The sequence below is a fragment of the Eubalaena glacialis genome, chromosome 9 (genome assembly GCF_028564815.1).
Source record: "Eubalaena glacialis isolate mEubGla1 chromosome 9, mEubGla1.1.hap2.+ XY, whole genome shotgun sequence".
Lineage (NCBI taxonomy): Eukaryota > Metazoa > Chordata > Mammalia > Artiodactyla > Balaenidae > Eubalaena > Eubalaena glacialis.
In genome coordinates, this window is record NC_083724.1 from 100655847 (window position 1) to 100674642 (window position 18796).

Below are 18796 nucleotides of genomic sequence, written 5' to 3' on the forward strand. Positions count from 1 at the left end.
CATGAAGGTTTATTTTGGGGGGTGGGGGCAGCCCCATGTGGTTTGTGGGATTTTAGTTCCCCGACCAGGGATCGAACACATGCCCTCAGCAGTGACAGCTCAGAATTCTAACCACTGGACCGCCAGGGAATTCCCAAGACCATGAAGGCTTGAACATAGGGAACCTCAGTCCATTTTCCTGTCCTGCAACAGTAGAGATCCAATTGCAACACGGTATTATAGAGACCCATTTTCAGACCATTTTTCTCCATTCCCCGACTTATACAAGGGCCAGGCAATGTTGCAATAGAGTTTAAATGTTTCCCTTTTCAGCCCGTCTATTTTGAAAGTTTCCAATTTTTAAGGATACTCTCCAGAGGTGTTTCTTCTGGCTTAGAAGAGGATCATCCCATGTTGAATAACATGCAACCGAGAAAAAGTGCTCCTAGAAATGAAGTCCAGTGTCCCAGAGACATTTACCAGGAGGCTTTTGTCCTATAATGTTTCCCTATGCTGGAGGTATTCCTCGAGTTTGAGCATCTATAAAACCTAGGACGTGGGCTGCTTGGAAGTGGCCACCCAATAGGTAATCTGTAACAAGGTATGGGCTACCAAGGCCTTGAGTGAAAGGGGGCCTAGAGGTGCAAAAAAGGAACTCCTGGAGGAATTGGAGTTGGGTGCAATGGAAAATGCCATTGGGGTCAGGACCTAAGGGCCTACGTTGGGAGTATTCCCACAGGGGATTTTTTTTGGACATAGAATAAGGTGAGAGAACTAGACAGCAGAAAAACCTAAAACCCTTTCCCCTATCTGTTTGACAGCTATGATAAAACTGGGGAGAGCCTGATGATTCCATCTGACACAGGCAACAATGAGTTTAGACAATGTTTCCCATGTAATTTAACACACCAAATGAACCCAATTAGTTTAGGATCTCTCTTTGGGAGGCTCCAGGGGCCCCATGAAGCATCCCAAAGTTAACTGGAAGTCAAAAGAATTTCAATTAGAATTTGATATTTGGGAAATCTGTCAAAAATTTCCAAAAGTTTTAAAACATCCAGTCAAATAGAATCATAGGCTGCTGTGAAACAATTATTCCTTGAGCTAAGGTGAAAAAACAAAAAAAAGGATTCCAAAAGTAAACGCAGATCACTTAAAGGCACAGAAACTCACACAATCTGTTATCAAAAGGAGCATTCGAGGAAATCTTTGTTCTCTTATGAGAGAAAGAAACCAAATCCAGTCTTATATCAGCCTACTCTTGATAAAATCCGGTTACCTAATTAAATTTAATCCAACCTTAGAAAATTCCAACCACATAAAAAATTCTCTTCTCAGTGTTCCTTTTCTGCAAATCTTCTGTAACTTTCTGTAGCCATATTTTGTCCCTTCTTTTTTCCATTCAGAAATAACCAGCTGTAGGACAAAATCACATTTTTCCATTTAACAAAATACATTTCCATTCCACATACCTTCTTTTCTGAAAGCACACATCCTACCTTCCTTATGTCACAATGAAATGTCTTTTACATTAGCATTCCCTGATTGGAATATCCCATAAACTCTTGGGACGATCCCATGTATCTTCCCAAAGCACAATTTCTTTCCTTAATGTGATGTAAGATATGTGTCCAATAAACCCAAACATCCTTACTTTCCCTCTCACAAGAAAACAAAAGTAGGTAAATTTAGACCTGTTTAGCAATTGATGTTCCAATATTTCATCTTATTTGAAATGGCCTGGATACTCAATGGATTCCTATCATTTAACTTAATTTAGTTTCAAGTTACCAAAATTTGGAGGGACTGTTCTAGATGGACATTTTGAAAACATGATTATTCCCATTGAGTTTACTAAAAAACTCTTATCCAGTTATATTTACTTAAAAGTTTAATCATATCAGGTTATTTTCCTTGCTAACAGATTCTATCACAGAAACAATATGCACTTATTGACTTCCAGTAACCCTAGGTACGATAGAAGTATTATACTTAATGTTGATAATACAGACAGGTCTGTATTAATTAAACCCACAAGCTTAAGCCACACAAGTTAATTTTTACAAAATCAGAGATCTCTTAGTTTTCCTGCTTGAATTTAAAAAGGCCTCTTTTTTTCCCTCAGTCTGGGGGACTACAGATGGATCAGGGAGTCCCTGAGAGTCCAGGCACAATAGTTACATTGCAAAGGCAGAGGAGAGAGGTGTAAGCCCCTCTCTTCTTTTTTTGTTCTTTAAAATCCCACTAAGTAACCCAAGGCTGGAGTCGAGTCTCAGACAATGTGCGATCCGTTTGTATTTCAGGGTTTAAGAGCTTCACCATGCCCACAATGTTAGCAGAGACTTGTAGGAGCAGTTGGACAGACAAAACTCATAAAACAAAAATACCAATGACAAAAACTTAGACACAAACAAGAAGTTTTCAGGATAAAGGGGATGGGAGTGCAGGTATAAGGACCAAGGGAGAGGTAAAGGGAGGAGGGACAGAAAAGACTGTAAAAGAGAAAGAGAAAGAGAGAGATTGCCATTTCAACCTGACCCTGCAGTTGTCTCTTCAGGCACCAACCTGCAAGCTTTCAGAAAGGGCCACTGAAGGAGGGTGCACCCTGTCCACTGCCCACCGGGGTGATCAAGCCTGGAAACCAGACAGTTGTATTTCATCTGTAGGAACCTAACCCACAGGTGGGACTCTCACCCATGCATACACCAGTTTATAGAAATCTGCTGTAGCACTGCAGCAAAGGGTCTCAGGTCCCAGCCTGTCTCAAAAGTCGGGGGAAAGATAAGAGACATACAGAAAACAAATACCAAAGTGGAAAATGTAATTCCAACCATATCAATAATCACATTGAATGTGAATAGATGAAACAAAGTTAAAGACAAAGATTGATAGACCATATTTGAAAAGCAAGGTCCTTAAAATATAGTCTCTAAGAAGTGGAGGAAAGAAAGGTGGGAAGGAAGGAAGGAAAGAAGGGAAAAAGAAAAAAAAGAAGGTAGGAGAGAAATAAGAAATTAAAGGCATCCAACTTTAAATGGCAGAATTAGAACTTTTATTACAGAGGACATGATCCTATGTGTTAGAAAACACCAATGATCCTACCAAAACAAAATACAACAAAACAAAACAGACTAGAATGAATAAACAAGTTTAAGAAGGTCACAGGAAACATTTCTTATAAAAATTAATTTCATTTCTATATACTAAGTACAAAAATATGAAAAGGAAATTAACAAAATGATTTCATTCACAGTAGCATGGAAAAGAATAAAATACTTAGAAATAAATTTAATAAAGAGCTGCAAGATCTGTACACTGAAAACTACAAAACATTGCTGAGAGAAATTAAAGATCTATATAAACAGAAACATTTCTTGTTCATAGATCAGGAGACTTCATATTATCACGAAAGCAATTCTCGGACTTCCCTGGTGGTGCAATGGTTAAGAATCCTCCTGCCAATGCAGGGGACACAGGTTCGAGCTCTGGTCCAGGAAGATGCCACATGTCGCGGAGCAACTAAGCCCATGAGGCACAACTACAAGCCAGCGCTCTAAAGACGGTGAGCCACAGCTACTGAGCCGTGTGCCACAACTACTAAAGCCCACGTGCCTAGAGCCCATGCTTCACAACAAGAGAAGCCACCACAATGAGAAGCCTGCACGTTGCAACCAAGAGTAGCCCCCACTCACCACAACTAGAGAAAGCCCACACGCAGCAACGAAGACACAAAGCAACCAAAAATAGATAAATAAATAAATAAATAAATAAATTTTTAAGTAAAAAAACGAAAGCAATTCTCCTCAAATTGATCTATAAATTCAATGCAGTCCCTGTGAATATTCTAGCAGGCTCTTTTTGTGTAGAATTTGACAGCTGATCCTAAAATTCATATGGAAATGCAAAGGATGCAGAATAACCTAAACAGTTTGGCAAAAGAATAAAGCTGGAGAACTTTCACCACCTGACGTCAAATTTTACTATAATACGTATTAATCTAGACAGTGGGTTTCAGGCACAAGGAAAGAAATACAGTTCAATGGCACAGAATTAAGAGTCCAGAAATAAAACCATTTTTATTATGAATTGATTTTCAACAAAGGTCCCAAGACAATTCAATACAAGAAAGACTAACCTTTCTTTTTTTAACCAAGGAAAGGTGCAGGGATAAATGGATATCCACAGGAAAAACCCAAAGCAAAGAAACAGAAACTTACATCACACTAGACAAAAATGAACTAAAACTCGATCACAGATCCAAATGTAAGAAACAACCCCTAAAATTTCTCAAAGAAAACATAGAAGAAACTCTTCATGCTCTATTAGATATAACATCAAAAACATGATCCATACAAGAAAAGATTAGTAAATTAGACTTCATCAAAATTAAAAACTTTTGCTCTTTGAGCGCCACTGTTGAAAGAATGAATAAACAAGCTACAGACTTGGAGAAAATCTTGCAAATCACATATCTGATAAAGAACGGAATCTTGCCATTTGCAACAACATGGATGGACCATGAGGGTGTTATGTTAAATGAAGTAAGTCAGACAAAGGCAAGTACTGTATGATTACACTTATATATGCAATCTAAAAAATAAAACAAATGAAGAAACCTAACAAAACAGAGACAGAGTTATAGATACAGAGAACAAACAGGTGCTTGCCAGACGGGAGAGTGTTGGGGGAAAGAAAGCAATAGGTGAGGGAGATGAAGAGGTACAAAATTTCAGTTGCAAAATAAATGAGTATGAAATGTACACTGTGGGGAATATAGTCAATAATTATGTGATATATTTGTATGGTGACATATCATAACTATACTTATCATTTTGAAATGTACAGAAATAACCAATCACTATGTTGTGTAACAGGAACTAACATAGCATTGTACATCAATTATACTTCAAAAACAAACAAATTCATAGGAAAGGAGATCGGATTTGTGGTTACCAGAGGCCGGAGATTGGGGGAGGGGGAATTGGTTAGCTGCAGTCAAAGGTACAAACTCCCAGTTATGCGATAAATAAGTACTAGGGATGTAATGGACAACATGATAAATATAATTAACACTGCTGTATGTTATACATGACAGTTGATAAGAGTAAATCCTAAGAGTTCTCATCACAAGGAAAATTTTTTTTTCCATTTCTTTAATTTTGTATCTATGTGGGATGATGGATGTTCACTAAATTTATTCCGATGATCATTTCATGATGCATGGAAGTCAAATCATTATGCTATACACCTTAAGGTTAAAAAAATTTTAAAAAAGAAAGAATGGACCTCAGTTAATATTAATGTCTCAGTATTGGCTCACTAGTTGTGATAAATGTGCCATAGTAATATAAGATCTTAATATTAGGGGAAAGTGGGTGAGGGGGATCTTGGAACTCCTTGTACTGTCTTTGCAACTTTTTCATAAATCTAAAACAAAAAGTTTATTTAAATATAAATAAATAAATAAATTTTTTAAAATGTACAGAAAATCATTGAATTGTCCCTTGTATAATAATAAGTGAACTTCATGGTATATAAATTATATCTTAGTAGAGTTGTTTAAAAGGTTATTAAGAAGGTCAGGGTGGGATCAGGGCTGGGCTGAGGCGGGGTCAGGGCAAGGTCAGGCAGGGCCAGGGTGGGGTCAGGCGGGAGTCAGCAACCCTGGCAATGGGCACGGAGGCGTGGATCGCCCAAGGCCGAGGCCAGCCTGTGGCCCTTCTCTGGCTGCTGCTGCTGCCCGTGGCCACCCTGGAGCTGCGAGGGTCCCCGGCCACGGCCACGGCCGCCCCCGGCTGGGCTCCAGGCGCGGGCGGAGCGGTGGAGGGCAGCGCTCCGACTCCGGAAGCGCAGCGGTTGGCCCCGGGAGCCACAGGTGCGTTGGGGCCTCTGTTGAGGGCTGAAACGGCTAAACTGCAGGGCCTGAGGGGGCCAGCTGTGACCAGGGCCTGGGTGCCCTGAGTCACTGAATTTCATCTTTTCTCTGCCCTGGCCAACAACCAGGCAGCCCAGAGACCCTCTCAACACAGGTGGGTCACCGACTCCCCACTGTGGAGCCTCTGGGTGGGAAGTGCCTCTGTGGGACCGTGGGACCTCTGTGGGACCGTGGGACCTCTGTGGGACTGTGGAAGTGGGGACATAGCAGGGTCTGACCCTGAGGCTGGGTGGCTGGGTGGAGGAAAGCACCAGGACTGATGAATGAGAGGCCCTGAGTCCAGGGCCGCGGGTCTCATTCCCCTCCGTGAGGCCCTGGAAGCGCAGGCCCTAGACCAAGATGCCCGCTCTCAGGGTGCCTGGGCACACCCCCTGCCCTCCCAGGTGTGAGTCCTAGAGCCAGGGCTGTCTTCATTAGCCCACTCCCTCTTCTTTTAGAAATGTAGAATCCTGAGTCAGAGAGGGGGAATGACTTTCCCCAGCTCACACAGCACCACAGACTGCAAATCTCCCTCCCTAAGACACCGGGGTGACATGGAGGAGGCACAGGCCCTTAGAAGCCATGATCTTGAGCAAGTAATGTTGGCAACTTCTGAGACCTTTAGTTCTTTGATCTACAAGAGTAGGCATTGAGGTGTGCTAGTTGAGGGAAATAAGGTCTGTGACGTGCCCAGCCCTTGGCAGCCTCACTCGGGGATGTCCTTCTCCCTGGAGATGCTGCTGTGAGCTGCTGTGGCTACCTTAGGTCCCCCCTTGCCCCATCCCACCAGACCTCTGGGTCCTCATCCCCACAGGGCTTGCTCTGTCCAATTCTCAGGGGCAGCCAGTGAAAGTAGAGTCCAGGTAGCGCTGTCATTTTGGCTAGGCCACTGGACGCTTGGCCTTGGTTTTCCCATCTATGAAGTGGACAGGGCCTTCCTGGTAGTGGCATTTGGGGTACTACTAGTGTCTCTATCGTAGGTGGCAGGGGAGTCTCCACAGTGTGCGGGAAACCCAAGGTGATGGGGAAGATCTACGGTGGCCAGGACGTGGTGGCTGGCCAGTGGCCATGGCAGGCCAGCTTGCAGTACCAGGGCTCACATATCTGTGGAGCTGTCCTCATTAACTCTCACTGGGTCGTTTCCACTGCCCACTGCTTTCTGAAGTAAGTCCTCCTTCCAGGGTGCCAGCACAGGCACTGGCAGGGGAGGGGGATATGGGGGAAGAGGAGAAAAGGGGTGATGGGCATCCCACGTCAGCTCCTCTGGGCTTTTCTCTGGGGCAGTCTGTGGCCTTCAGATGCATGTCATTCCTGCCTTTGGCCTGTGTACCCTCCACCTGGACGGTCCTCCTTGCTCACCTGCTCAGATCCGCCTCATGCTCTGCCATCAGCCCCTGTGCCTGTCCTTCAACACAGATGTGCCTCAGGAGAGTGGCAGTGTCCATCCTGGCTGCCATGCAGTGTGGACCAATCTCAGATCACAGCTTCTTCTTAATGTCCCCACATTTCCAGGTGTCAGATTCTAGGCAGGGACCTGGGACCGCATGTATGGCCAGCAGCTGGGCAATTCTTCTTATTACTCCTGCACAACTGTGTGCCCAGGAGTAGTCATGGCCGCTGGTGTGCGTTGTGGGGAGCCATGGTGCCAGGCTGCATAGGTGGGAATTGGGGCTCCCTGGGAGAGTGACATGGCTGCTCAGGAGTCTAATTCCCCTGGCCGTCCTGGGCCTGGCTCAGTGCCTAGGTCTGAACAGATGAGGAGGGGTCCCCAGGGAGTTGGGGCATCACAGCCCAGGTCTGGGAGCTGGAACTTTCAGAACTTAGAGTCCTATTGGCGCCTACTCCATACGACGATCCATGCAAGCCCCTTTGTGACATCAGGGGTGGCAAGTCCCCACCTCACCCTGGCTCCATCCTGTCACAAGAGAAGGCCCAACATGGGTGAGAAGGGCAGACGCATGGGCTGGGGGTTCCGGAGAAGGGCTATGGAGAGGGAGGGGCTTGCTGGAGGGGAAGGGTTTGGGCAAGGGGAGCATGAGTGGGTCTCCAGGTGGATGAGCCGTGCAAACAGTCAGGGAGGTGGGAAGTTTCAGCACCTGTGTTCAGGGAACAAGGCAAGGTTCTGTTTCCTGCACTCATCTGCTCATTTATTTAACAAATCTTTTGTGAGTCCTTATAACTAAGTGGAGAAGCAGCCCTTGGTCAGGAAGGTGTTTAAAGAAAGGAGAGGTCAGGAAGAATGTGGGGCCAGAAGGTGGACTGTAGGGAGTCTTGGGAAGGGTAAAGTTAGAGCTGGGATTGAGCCAGAACTCCTCCTGTGTACAATCAAAGACCTTCATTTGATACACCACCAAGGATCTTTCCAGCACAAGGATTCAATGCTCCTCTGATTCTAGTGTGTGATGGAGAAGCCGTGTGTCTGAGGTTGTAAGTAGAATATCAATTAGCCCCAAGAAAGAAGGACTCCTGAACGCTAGAAATGGGGAGAAAAAAGCTGTCTAGCATCATGTGGGGTAGAGGCCTGTGGGCAGTTAGATGAGGATGCAGGGAAAGAGCTAGCCCACACGCAGAGATGATGGTGACAATGTGCCCTTCTTCCTCCAGAAAATCTCATGCCCCGGAGAACTACCGGGTTCTGTTAGGAAGCACCCAGCTGCACCAGCACACCCAGCACACCCGAGAGATGTCACTGAGCCGGATTATCATGCACCCAGACTTTGAGAAGTTACATCCCTTCGGGAGTGACATAGCCATGTTGCAGCTGCTCTTTCCTGTGAATTTCACGTCCTACATCATCCCCGCCTGCCTCCCAGTCCCTGGCATGCAGCTACCCAGTAACTCATCCTGCTGGATAACTGGCTGGGGGATGCTCAACGAGGAAAGTGAGAGGGTGTAGGAGAGTCGGGTTGGGGCAGATGAGGGTGGGGAGGAGGAAGGGGAGAAGGACAAAGGAGGGAAGAAGGGAGGTGTGGCTCCTCCTGAGGGGTCCCCAAGCAAAGAGGCACTGGACCTTGGCCCACTATGCGTCATTTCTAGAGGAGTGGACCATTTTAGTTCTAGTTCTGAAAGTGTGTGATTGTAAAGCTTCAGTGTTCTCTAAGTGCAAAGGTTTACACTGAAAGTCTGGGAATCTTTGACTTTTGGAATCAAGATTCTGGGTTCTTGAAGTCTTTCTGGTTCTGGATTCCAAGGTTTTAATCAACCATGGATCTGAGATGACTTGATTCAACTCAAAGGTCATGCTTGGGGCCTGGCCCATTGCAGGCCACTGACAAACAAACACCCTGATTTCCCATTGCCATAAGAGGAGCTTGGGAAAAGTGGAAGGAAAACACACGTACGACTTCTGACCTCTGAGCCTGCCTGATGAAGTTAGAATGATTATGACTTAAGAGTGTTTCACTCTCTGAACCTCACTTTGCTCTTCTCCCAACGCAGCTCAGCTATCTACTTTGTAAGCTTGTTAGGTGAACTGCATAACGCAGGAAAAAAATTATGTTTTTTAAGATTGAAAGAGGAGAAATGTAGGCAAAGACTTATGAGCCAGAGTCTTTATTAAAGAAAGGAGTATTTATGGTTGGGGGAAATGCTTATGGTGCAAAATTAAGGGGAAAAAGAATATATATTTTAATTATTTGTAGGGTCATAATTTGGTACCGTGTTTCTCAACAGAGGTGCTACAGGCATTTTGAACAGACCCTGTCTTCATTGGGTGGGATGTGCCAGCATCCCTGGCCCTTGCCTACTAGTATGTCATGAACACTCCCTAATCATAGGACAAACAACCACGTTCCCAGCATTCTCACACCACATACACAACACATACACACCACAGATACACCACATTTCTCACACACACACACACACACACACAGATTGTTCCTCCTTGAGGACAGAAACCCTGTCTTTCTTGTTTTAATATCCCAGCCTGTGGCCCGGGCAGGGCCAGGCGCCTGGTAGGTACCCCACTGCTGCCACCCTGGTCCTATAGACCATAATTGCTTGCCTGGACCTCCAGACTGGTCTCTGAGATCCCACCCTGTGTGCTATACTTTAGTCTCCACATAGCTGTCTGAGTGTTTTCTTTAAAGCAGGAGTCATGCCAGTTCCCTGCTCATTACCCTCAGTGCCTTCTCATTTATACCTAGAAAAAAGTCGTAACTCCCTACCTTGGCTCTCAGGCCCTGTGTAATGTTGGCCCCAATTCCTCTCTGCTCATCTCCTACTACATCCCTCACCCACACCATCCCAGCCAGCAGGCCTCCTTCCTGCTTGAAAATGCCAAGGCCATCGCCACCTCAGGGCCTTCACCTTGGCTGCCTCCCTGGCCTCACTTGCTCTCCCTGCTAACCTTGTCGTGACTCACTTCTTTACATGTACAACTCAGCTGCTCCTCTGAGGCGTTTTACTTGATCATATGAGCTAAAACAGGCAACCTCTAATAGCATATGTCCCTGTTTTATTTCCTTTACACCACTTATTAGATCTAAAACAATTCTACTTATTTACTTCATTTACCCTGTTGATACAAAAAGCTCAGCTTCTCTGTACACCAGTGCTAAATAGAATCTTGGAGACAGAGTTTTGGGTGAAGTAGAAAAGGATAGCTTTATTACTTTGCCAGGCAAACGGGGACACAGTGGGCTCCTGCCTCGAAAAACTGTGTCTCTACTTGGAGAGGATAGTGAGAAGTTTCATAGTAATGGTTCAAAGAGGGCATGATCAGCTCTTGGACATTCTGCTGATGAGGTGGTGGTGAGGTAAGTAGGAGTCAGCATCATCAACCTTCAGGTTCCAACTGGTCTGGGGTCTACCTGCTTGTGGGCAGCATACCATTGTTAATCATTAACTTCTCCCACCTGGAGGGGGTTTCAGTATCTGCAAAACAGCTCAAAGATATTGTTTTGTATATCCATTGTTGGGGAGCCAGGACCTTGCCCCAAGGCTGCACTGTGTTTCTCTTGACTGTTTCTCACTGGTCTCGCATCCCCTCCCTTCCCTGATTAACAACTGCTTGAATCTGCCCGTTGGAACTCAGAGAAGGTCATGGAGGCTGAATGAAGTCTATTTCCTGTAATCAAAGAAATGGGGGACACAGAAAGCCTTTGTGCCCAGGAGCCCCTCAGGGCCCTGCTCGGTATCCCTGTCTCCCCCAACTAAGAATGTTCCTGTGTATCATTAGTGTCTAAAAGATACTGAACACAAGGACAGAGGAATAAATGAGTGATTGGATGAGAGGGTGGATGGGTGAAGGGTAGGTGGGAGGATGAGTGGGTGGAAGGAAAGATGGGTGGGTGGGTGAAAGGATGGTAGGCAGAGATAGATGGAGTGAGTGGAGATGGATCAAAAGATGGGTAAATGGGCAAATGGATGGAAGCGTGAGTGGATGAATGGGACATGAGGAAAGAGGAAAGATAGGTAGATGGATAGAGGAATTGGTGGATGGATGGAAAGGTTAATGATAGACAAATGGAGAGTGGATGGGATGGTCTGTGAAAGGGTAGGTAGGTTGGTGAATGGTTGCTAAGCACCACTGAGTGGCATGTGTTGGTGGGATTTGCCTTTTTCCTTTGTAGAATAGGAGAGGTGTGGTCTATTGCTATGAGGGAGGTAGAGGGAATAGGATGAGTTTGGAAAAGTTTGAGAAAAGGGGGAGGGCTTACTAGGCATAGGTAGAAGACTGAAACAGTGCTGAAGGCTCAACTGTGCTGAGAAAAGTCCATGTTGAAGTGGTGAATGGTAAGGCAGAGTAGCCTGTAGCTAAGCCACAGCACCCTTCACTGATTTCCTCCTTATCCTCGCAGCGCCTCTGCTTGAACCTTTCCATCTCCAGGAGGGTAAGGTGGGCTTCATTGAGAACAAGTTTTGTAATATATTTTATGGACTTAGAAAAGGCAAGAACTTCTCCGTGCATGAGGACATGCTGTGTGCTGGGGACTTCTCGACAGGAAAGGCCATCTGCCAAGTGAGTAAGGTCATTTCTGTTCTTCCCTTGCCTGTTCTCAGTTTCCCTAGGGGAGGGGCTGTGTTGCCTCTACTGTCTTTGTGGAGACCCCTGGGACTTCCCATTTCCTCCCTCCACATGTCTTCCTGGGCTCAATTCCTTGGCAGTGTCCCCCAGGATAGCCCCTTTCTAAGCCCCTTGCACATAAGGGCATCTACTGGCAGCACCCTCAAACAGCATCTTTTTATGAGGCATACCTTAAAGTTTTTATTTAAGTATAACATACATACAAAAGAATATATTCATGCTGTTTTCATAAGTTGGATGAACTTTCACATAGTTACGCAACAGATGACCAATACCCCAGAGGTCCCACTCACACCTCCTTCCTATCACCAACACCCAACAGAAACCACTATCTTCACTTTTGACAACTTAGATTAGATTCTGAATATTCCATAAATAGAATTTATTTCCAGTTGTCAATCTTTCGTGTCTTTATATTTGTGAGATTCATCCAAACTGTTAAATGTAGTTATAGTTTGTTCAGTCTCATTGCTCTACAGGACTCTATTGTGTGAATTGAATTCTATGATCAGTTCTACTCTTGATGGGTATTTTAGAGGTTTCCAAGTTTTTCATTTCATTTCACTTCCAAATATTTTATCTTCTATTTCACAGAAACCCTTGAGTAGAATTGTTGAATTAAAAGGTATGTGTATATTCAGCTTTGGCAGATATTTCCTAACATCTCCAAAGTGGTTGCACCATTTCCACTCATTCCAGCAGTGGATGAGAGTTTAATATTTATTTATTTTATTGATTTATTTTCCTTATTTTTTTTGGCTGTGTCGTGTCTTAGTTGCACCACAAGGGATCTTTGCTGAGGCATGCGGGATCTTTCGTTATGGTGCGCGGTCTCCTCCGGTTTCTCTCTGGTTGTGGTTCTCAGGCGTCTCTCTAGTTGTCGTGTGTGGGTTTTCTCTCTCTAGCTGTTGTGAGTGGGGCTCCGGAGTGCATGGGCTCTGTAGTTGTGGCATGCAGGTTCTCTTGAGGCGCACGAGCTCATTAGTTGGGGCACGCTGGCTTAGTTGCCCCGCGGCATTTGGGATCTTAGTTCCTCAACCAGGGATTGAACCCGCGTCCCCTGCATTGGAAGGCAGACTTTTTACCACTGGATCACCAGGGAAGTCCTGGATGAGAGTTTATATCTTCGCCAACACTTTGCACTTTCCATCTTTTCTCATTTTGATAGCTTATGGTGGTTTGCATGTCCCTGATGACAAGTTAAATATACTTTAATATGTTTATTGTCATTGGATATCTTCTCTAAAGTTTCCCTTCAAGATTTTCCCACCTCTCACTTTTCTGTTGGGTTGTCTTCTTTTCCTTTAGGGGCTCTTTGTGTATTTTTACATATTACAGGTATGAGTCCACTGTTGGATATTTGAATTGTAAACATTTCTTTCCTCTCTCTGTAATGCCCAATTTTAGAGGTGGGCCAACAGGTCCAGAGAGGGAAAGTAGCTACCCTAAAATAAGGCAGCACAACCTGGTCCCCTGTATTCTGACTCCAAGCCTAACCTGACCTCCACCATATCCACCTCAGGGCCCAGCCTCCCAAGCTGGCATCATGTGCGGAGCTCTTACATAGATGGCATTGTGGAGTGGAGGGGAGAGTATTAGGGTTCTGGAGTTAGAGACACTGCTCTGCCCTGAAGGTCTTTTCACTTTCTGAGCCCATGTCCTCATTTATACTGTAAGATTCTGAGGCCTCCTTCATGGGATTGTCGAAAGGATGGTGTAGTGGGTTGGATAGTGTCCCCTACATTTGTAACCATTTGGAATCTCAGAAAGTGACCTGATTTGGAAATAGGTCTTTGCAGATGTGATTAGCTAAGAATCTCGAGATGAAACCATTTTGAATTTAGAGTGGGCTGAGGGATAGACAGAGAGGTACTTGATTTCAGACTTCTGGTTTCCAGAACTGTGAGAAGAGAAATTTCTGTTGTTTTTATAGTTACCCAGTTTGTGGTAATATGCTTTGGCACCCCAGGAAATGCACACAGGAGGGATGGGATGCGCCTGGTCCTTGAGAAGGCCTCATGGACAGCTGTTTTCACGGCAGCCCAGTGGAGCTGCTGAGCCAGAGGGAAGAAGCTTGGCCACCTGCCCTCCTGGTAGGAGGTAGACCCAGCTTTCTTGCTTCCCAGTGCACAACCCATGGCTGTCTAGCTTGGGCCGTCGTTCTCACAGAGTCAGCTGCACCTGCAGGTGAAATAAAGGGCTCAGTCCCCCGAGTCCCCATCTGGCTGTCACCGTAGACCTCCCGTCCAGCCTGCAGAGGTCATGCCCATGGAGTTCAGGGCCGGAGCCCTTTGTCTGCTTGCCTGCTGGACATCCATTCTGCCTCTTGACCCCACCCCCTCTCGTTTCTCCCCAGGCTGAGGACACCATTGAGCTGGACACCCAGGAGCCCCAGCACGTGGCCCCTCCTGCCCCCCTTAGCCTTTCAGTCACCACAGCCTGTCTGAGAGGTTCCATCTAGATTCATCTTCTGTCACATGCCTGCTCTGGTCCCCAACCTCCAACCAGGGCTCTCTTCTCTCACTGAAGTGCCCTCCCCCAGCACAGGACACCCAGAAACAAGTCTGAGGAGAGACAGACCCCAGGAGCACTCAGTGCTCAGACTGTGGGGCAGGACAGACCTGGGTCCAGTCTTCAGTCTGTAATTTAGTGATTATGACCTTAGATAACCCATGAAATGGGGTTGCTAATGGCCTCCACTTAATAAGGTCCTTATAGAAGATTCAGTACTGTGCCTTGCATTCAGTAGGTGCTTAACACCTGCTGGCTTTCAATCTCCTGGCCTGGTCTGCCTCCCTCTATCTGGATTGTACCTGTTCTTCTGGGCCTGTCTTAGACCTGTCCTCTCACCCAAGGTAGAATTCATTGCTCTGGCCCTGCCCAACACACACACACACACACACACAGTTTGCTGTGTGTCTTCAGTAGTGCAAAGTGCATCTCACTTTGCATGGGATACATTAGTGTTGGGCCTTCCTCTGCCTTCTGAGAGCTCCCCAGGGGCCAGGAGGCTATTGGAGCCCTTCCCATCTCCCCCGGACTGGCCCAGAATCCACCATAATATAGACAACCACATGGCTCATCTGCATGAATCCCTGAGGCCTGGAGTGGACAGGGACCAGGCCTTCCCCTGGCCTTGAACAGCTTGGGGTGGGTACACTGTGGGGAGGGCCAAGGGCACCCCAGCTAGGGAGCACAGAGGGGAAGAGCTGAGGTGATGATGGCACATTCCCAATCTCCAAGAAGACCCCGTGTATGACTTTCTTGGGTCTGCAGTGACAAATCACCTCAAAGTGGGTGGCTAAAACAACAGAACTTTATTCTCTTACATTTCTGGAGGTCAAAAGTCTAAAGTCAAGTTGTTGGCCAGGCTGGTTCCTTCTGGAGACTCTAGGGGAGAATGTTTTCTTGCTTTTGCTAGCTTTTTCGAGGCCACCAGCATTCCTTGGCTCATGGCCCCTTCCTCTGTCCCCAAAGCACATTGCTCCTACCTCTGCTTCTGTCATCACATCTCCTCCTCTGACTCTGACCTCCTGCCTCCTTCTTTCCCCATGAGAATCTTTCTGATTACATTGGGTCCACCCAGATAATCCAGGACAGTCTTCCTATTTCAAGATGCTCAACTCCATCACAGCTGCAGAGTCCCTTTTGCCACGTAAGGTAACATAGCCAAAGGGTCCAGTGATGAGGATGGACATCTTTGAGGGTTATTTTTGGCCAGCTACACCATGTACCCTTCTCTCTCCTTCAAGCCGCCACTTCCCCCACCCCCTCCTCAGCTGGAGATCGTCTCATTTCACTGAGAACGCCAAAGCAATCAATCAGCCTAGAGCCCATTCATGTTGCCAGCCCCACCCTAACATCTTCCATCTCTCCTGAGCCTCATGGCCCATCCCAGCCAGTCTGTCCTGGAGCTCTGGGTGCCCAAAGGCTCTCCTGCTCCATGTCTTCTGTCTCCCTCTTTCCTGGCTCCTGTGTAAACGTGCAACAGCACTCTCCCTCCTCCATTGCCCAGTTTCTCTGCCTTCCTTCCCCAAAAGACTCACAGCAGCACTGAATCTAACCCACTCCACCCAGGAGTGTCGCCAGTGTGCCACCAGAGCCACATGACCAACATCCCCAAGAGCCTGTCTTGCCAGAGCCACCTGTGGACCTGAGTCCTCCTCTCACTCAGCACTTCAGCAAGTCTCACTCCCATTTCCTGGGCACCAGGACTAGCCAGCTACTCTGCTGTGCACCTGGTCCCCTCCCCTCCCACCTCTAAATGCTGGAGACCCCAGGGCTCCGTGCTCAGCCTGCTGCTTCCCCTCTGCAGTTCCTCCCTGGTTGGTGAGGAAGGCTCAGATTTGAAAGGTCCTGTTGCCTCCTTCAACATATTGCCCCAAATCTGACTGTTTCTTACTGCCCTGGCCCCTCCCCATCAGTAATCTCTCACCTTCTCTCCTGTAGCTACCTCCCAACTGGTTCATTCTCCACACAGCACCAGAGTGATCCAGGTGCTAGACATAACCTAGACAGTTCTCCATGGGGGTCAATTCTAACCCCCCACCATAAGGCCCTGTGACCCCATGTCCCATCTATCCCCCTTGCTCCGCACACATCACTGCTCTTCCTCCCCCACACCTGGCTCAACCCTCCTCTCCCCGTCTGCACTTACTGCTTCCCCTTCTCCTGCATCAGAAAGTTAGGTTGTTTCTTGCCTGGAGTCTCAGCACAGGAAAGCTTTGTGCCTCCACCCTATGAAGTGCCCTTCCCTTCCTGTCCTGTCCCTTCCATGGCTTGTTTCCACATGTCACATCTGACAATGGCAGGCTAATTGGCTTATTTACAAAAGCACCACAAAAGAAGAGCCTTGTCATTTCACCGCTGTGCCCAAAGGCGGAGGCTGCCCTGGATGCTTGATGTGCGCGTTGGGCAGGTGAGTGGAGGAGCAGCAAGCATGGCTATGGCCCCTGCTCCTCCACCCCCACCCCCAAGGATGGGACCTTCACTTTGGCTGATGAGTGAGGGGATTTCCAACCAGATTGTCCTGTCCTGACAGCATTTTAGGACTCCAGCAGCTTTCTGGGGACCACCCATCTTCTCCCCGAGCAAAACAGGCTGCCTCCACCAGGCCTGGGTATGGGCATTTTCTGAAAATGTTCAACCAAGAAGTTGAGAGAAAAATTAAAGGCCTAACTAAATGAATGAAAAAGGAGGAGGACCCACGTGGGCACATGCTGCTGCAGTTCAGGGTATTGCAAGAGCTGGGGACTGACGCAGCTTTAGCTGGCCAGGCTTTACTCACAGAGCAGCTCTCTTGGGCCCTATGGTGCAGCTGTCCCTTCTTGGCCTTGGATAATGCCCTGTCCTGGACCACCAGGACCTCGCTGGGCACAGAGGTCCATATGTTGATAGGTTTAGATCAATGATTGTCCTGAGGGTCAATCAGGAACTTCCTATAGCACGATTCCACTGCCTGCCTGCATGGCCTAATAGGGCTGCTCGGCAGTGGGACGCTGGTGTTGGAACTTTCACAGAGGTGCACCTGAGTGAGCCTGGATGGCAGAGACTCATAAGCCCCACCTTGCTACCTGGTCTTCTCAGACCTGGCTCAGTCACCCACATGAACTCCCATCTCTTTCCTAGGGCGATTCCGGGGGGCCCCTCATCTGTGACTTCGCCAGTGCCTGGGTTCTGATGGGGCTGTCCAGCTGGGGCTTTGACTGCCGTCATCCCATTTACCCCGGCATCTTCACCAACGTCACCTACTTCACCGACTGGATCGTCGAGATCCAGAGACTCACACCTCTCCCTGAGCCCACGTCCGCTCCTCCTCAGACCCTGTTTCCATACCAGACTCTGCAGGCTGCGGGCTCGCCTGGGCCTGGCACAGCCTTTGTGCCTCCACAGAGCTGGCCCCTGCTGTTGTTCATGCTTGGGGCCGTATGGAAAGCCCTGCAGTGATCCCCCAAGCCCCTCTGCTCTTGCTCTCTGCCTCAGGGCCCAGTCTCCTCGCTGGAACCTTCTGCCTCTCCCCTCCCGCAGCCCCATCACCTTTCAGTGGGCCCTTCTTCGCTTTCCTGTCCAACTGCTGCCACCCCACAAACCAAGCATGAAAAAAACAAATAAAAACTAATGAAAGAGTCATTTTGCTCCTGTCTTGGGGCCCTATTGCCCGCCTTGATCCTCAGCACTCACCCTTTCCCTTGAGGTCTGTCGTCTGACTCCGTGGACAAGGAAACAGGACCGGGCAGGGAGACTATCCCAGGAGGAAAGCAGGAGTGAGGACACTGAAGGAGTCCAGCTGGGGAGAGAGAAAGGTGTCTTCACTTGCAGACACCACTCCTGCCATGGGGGTGCACAGGCCTTCAGAGGAAGGATATGTCAGCTCCAGCTGCCATAACAAATACCACAGGCAATGTGGCTTAAACAACAGGAATTTATCACCTCACAGTTCTGGAGCCCAGAAGTCTAAGGTCTCTCTCCTTGGCTGATAGATGACCATCTTCTCCCTGTGTCCTCACATTGTCTTCCCTCTGTGTGTTTCTGTGTCCAAATTCTCCCTTCCTATAACGGCACCAATCATATTGGATTAGGGGCTACCCTAACGACCTCATGTTAACTCAATTATCTCTTTAAAAGCTCTACTCCAAATAAAGTCACATTCTGGGGACTTCTCTGGAGATCCGGGGTTTAAGACTCCACGTTTCTATTGCATTGGGCACGGGTTCCATCCCTGGTAGGGGAACTAAGATCCCACATGCCGCATGGTGCAACCAAAAAAAAAAATGTCACATTCTGAGGTACTGGGGTTAGGACTTCAACATATGTATTTTGGGGTGGGGGGCATAATTCAGCCTTTAATAGGAAGTAAGACATTTTGCCAGGTG

The 18796-nt window shown here is 47.3% G+C and overlaps 1 protein-coding gene across 1 annotated transcript in view; it reads left to right on the forward strand.

Moving 5' to 3' along the window:
* Positions 1–17870, forward strand: part of LOC133097379 (putative serine protease 47) — a 53271-nt gene extending 35401 nt beyond the window's left edge. Inside the window, exons 2-6 of the mRNA XM_061199237.1 lie at positions 5558–5854; positions 6874–7057; positions 8498–8775; positions 11698–11858; positions 17553–17870. Coding sequence (XP_061055220.1) covers positions 5558–5854; positions 6874–7057; positions 8498–8775; positions 11698–11858; positions 17553–17870 — 1238 coding nt within the window. The remainder of the gene's footprint in view (positions 1–5557; positions 5855–6873; positions 7058–8497; positions 8776–11697; positions 11859–17552) is intronic.
* Positions 17871–18796: the final 926 nt, after the last annotated feature.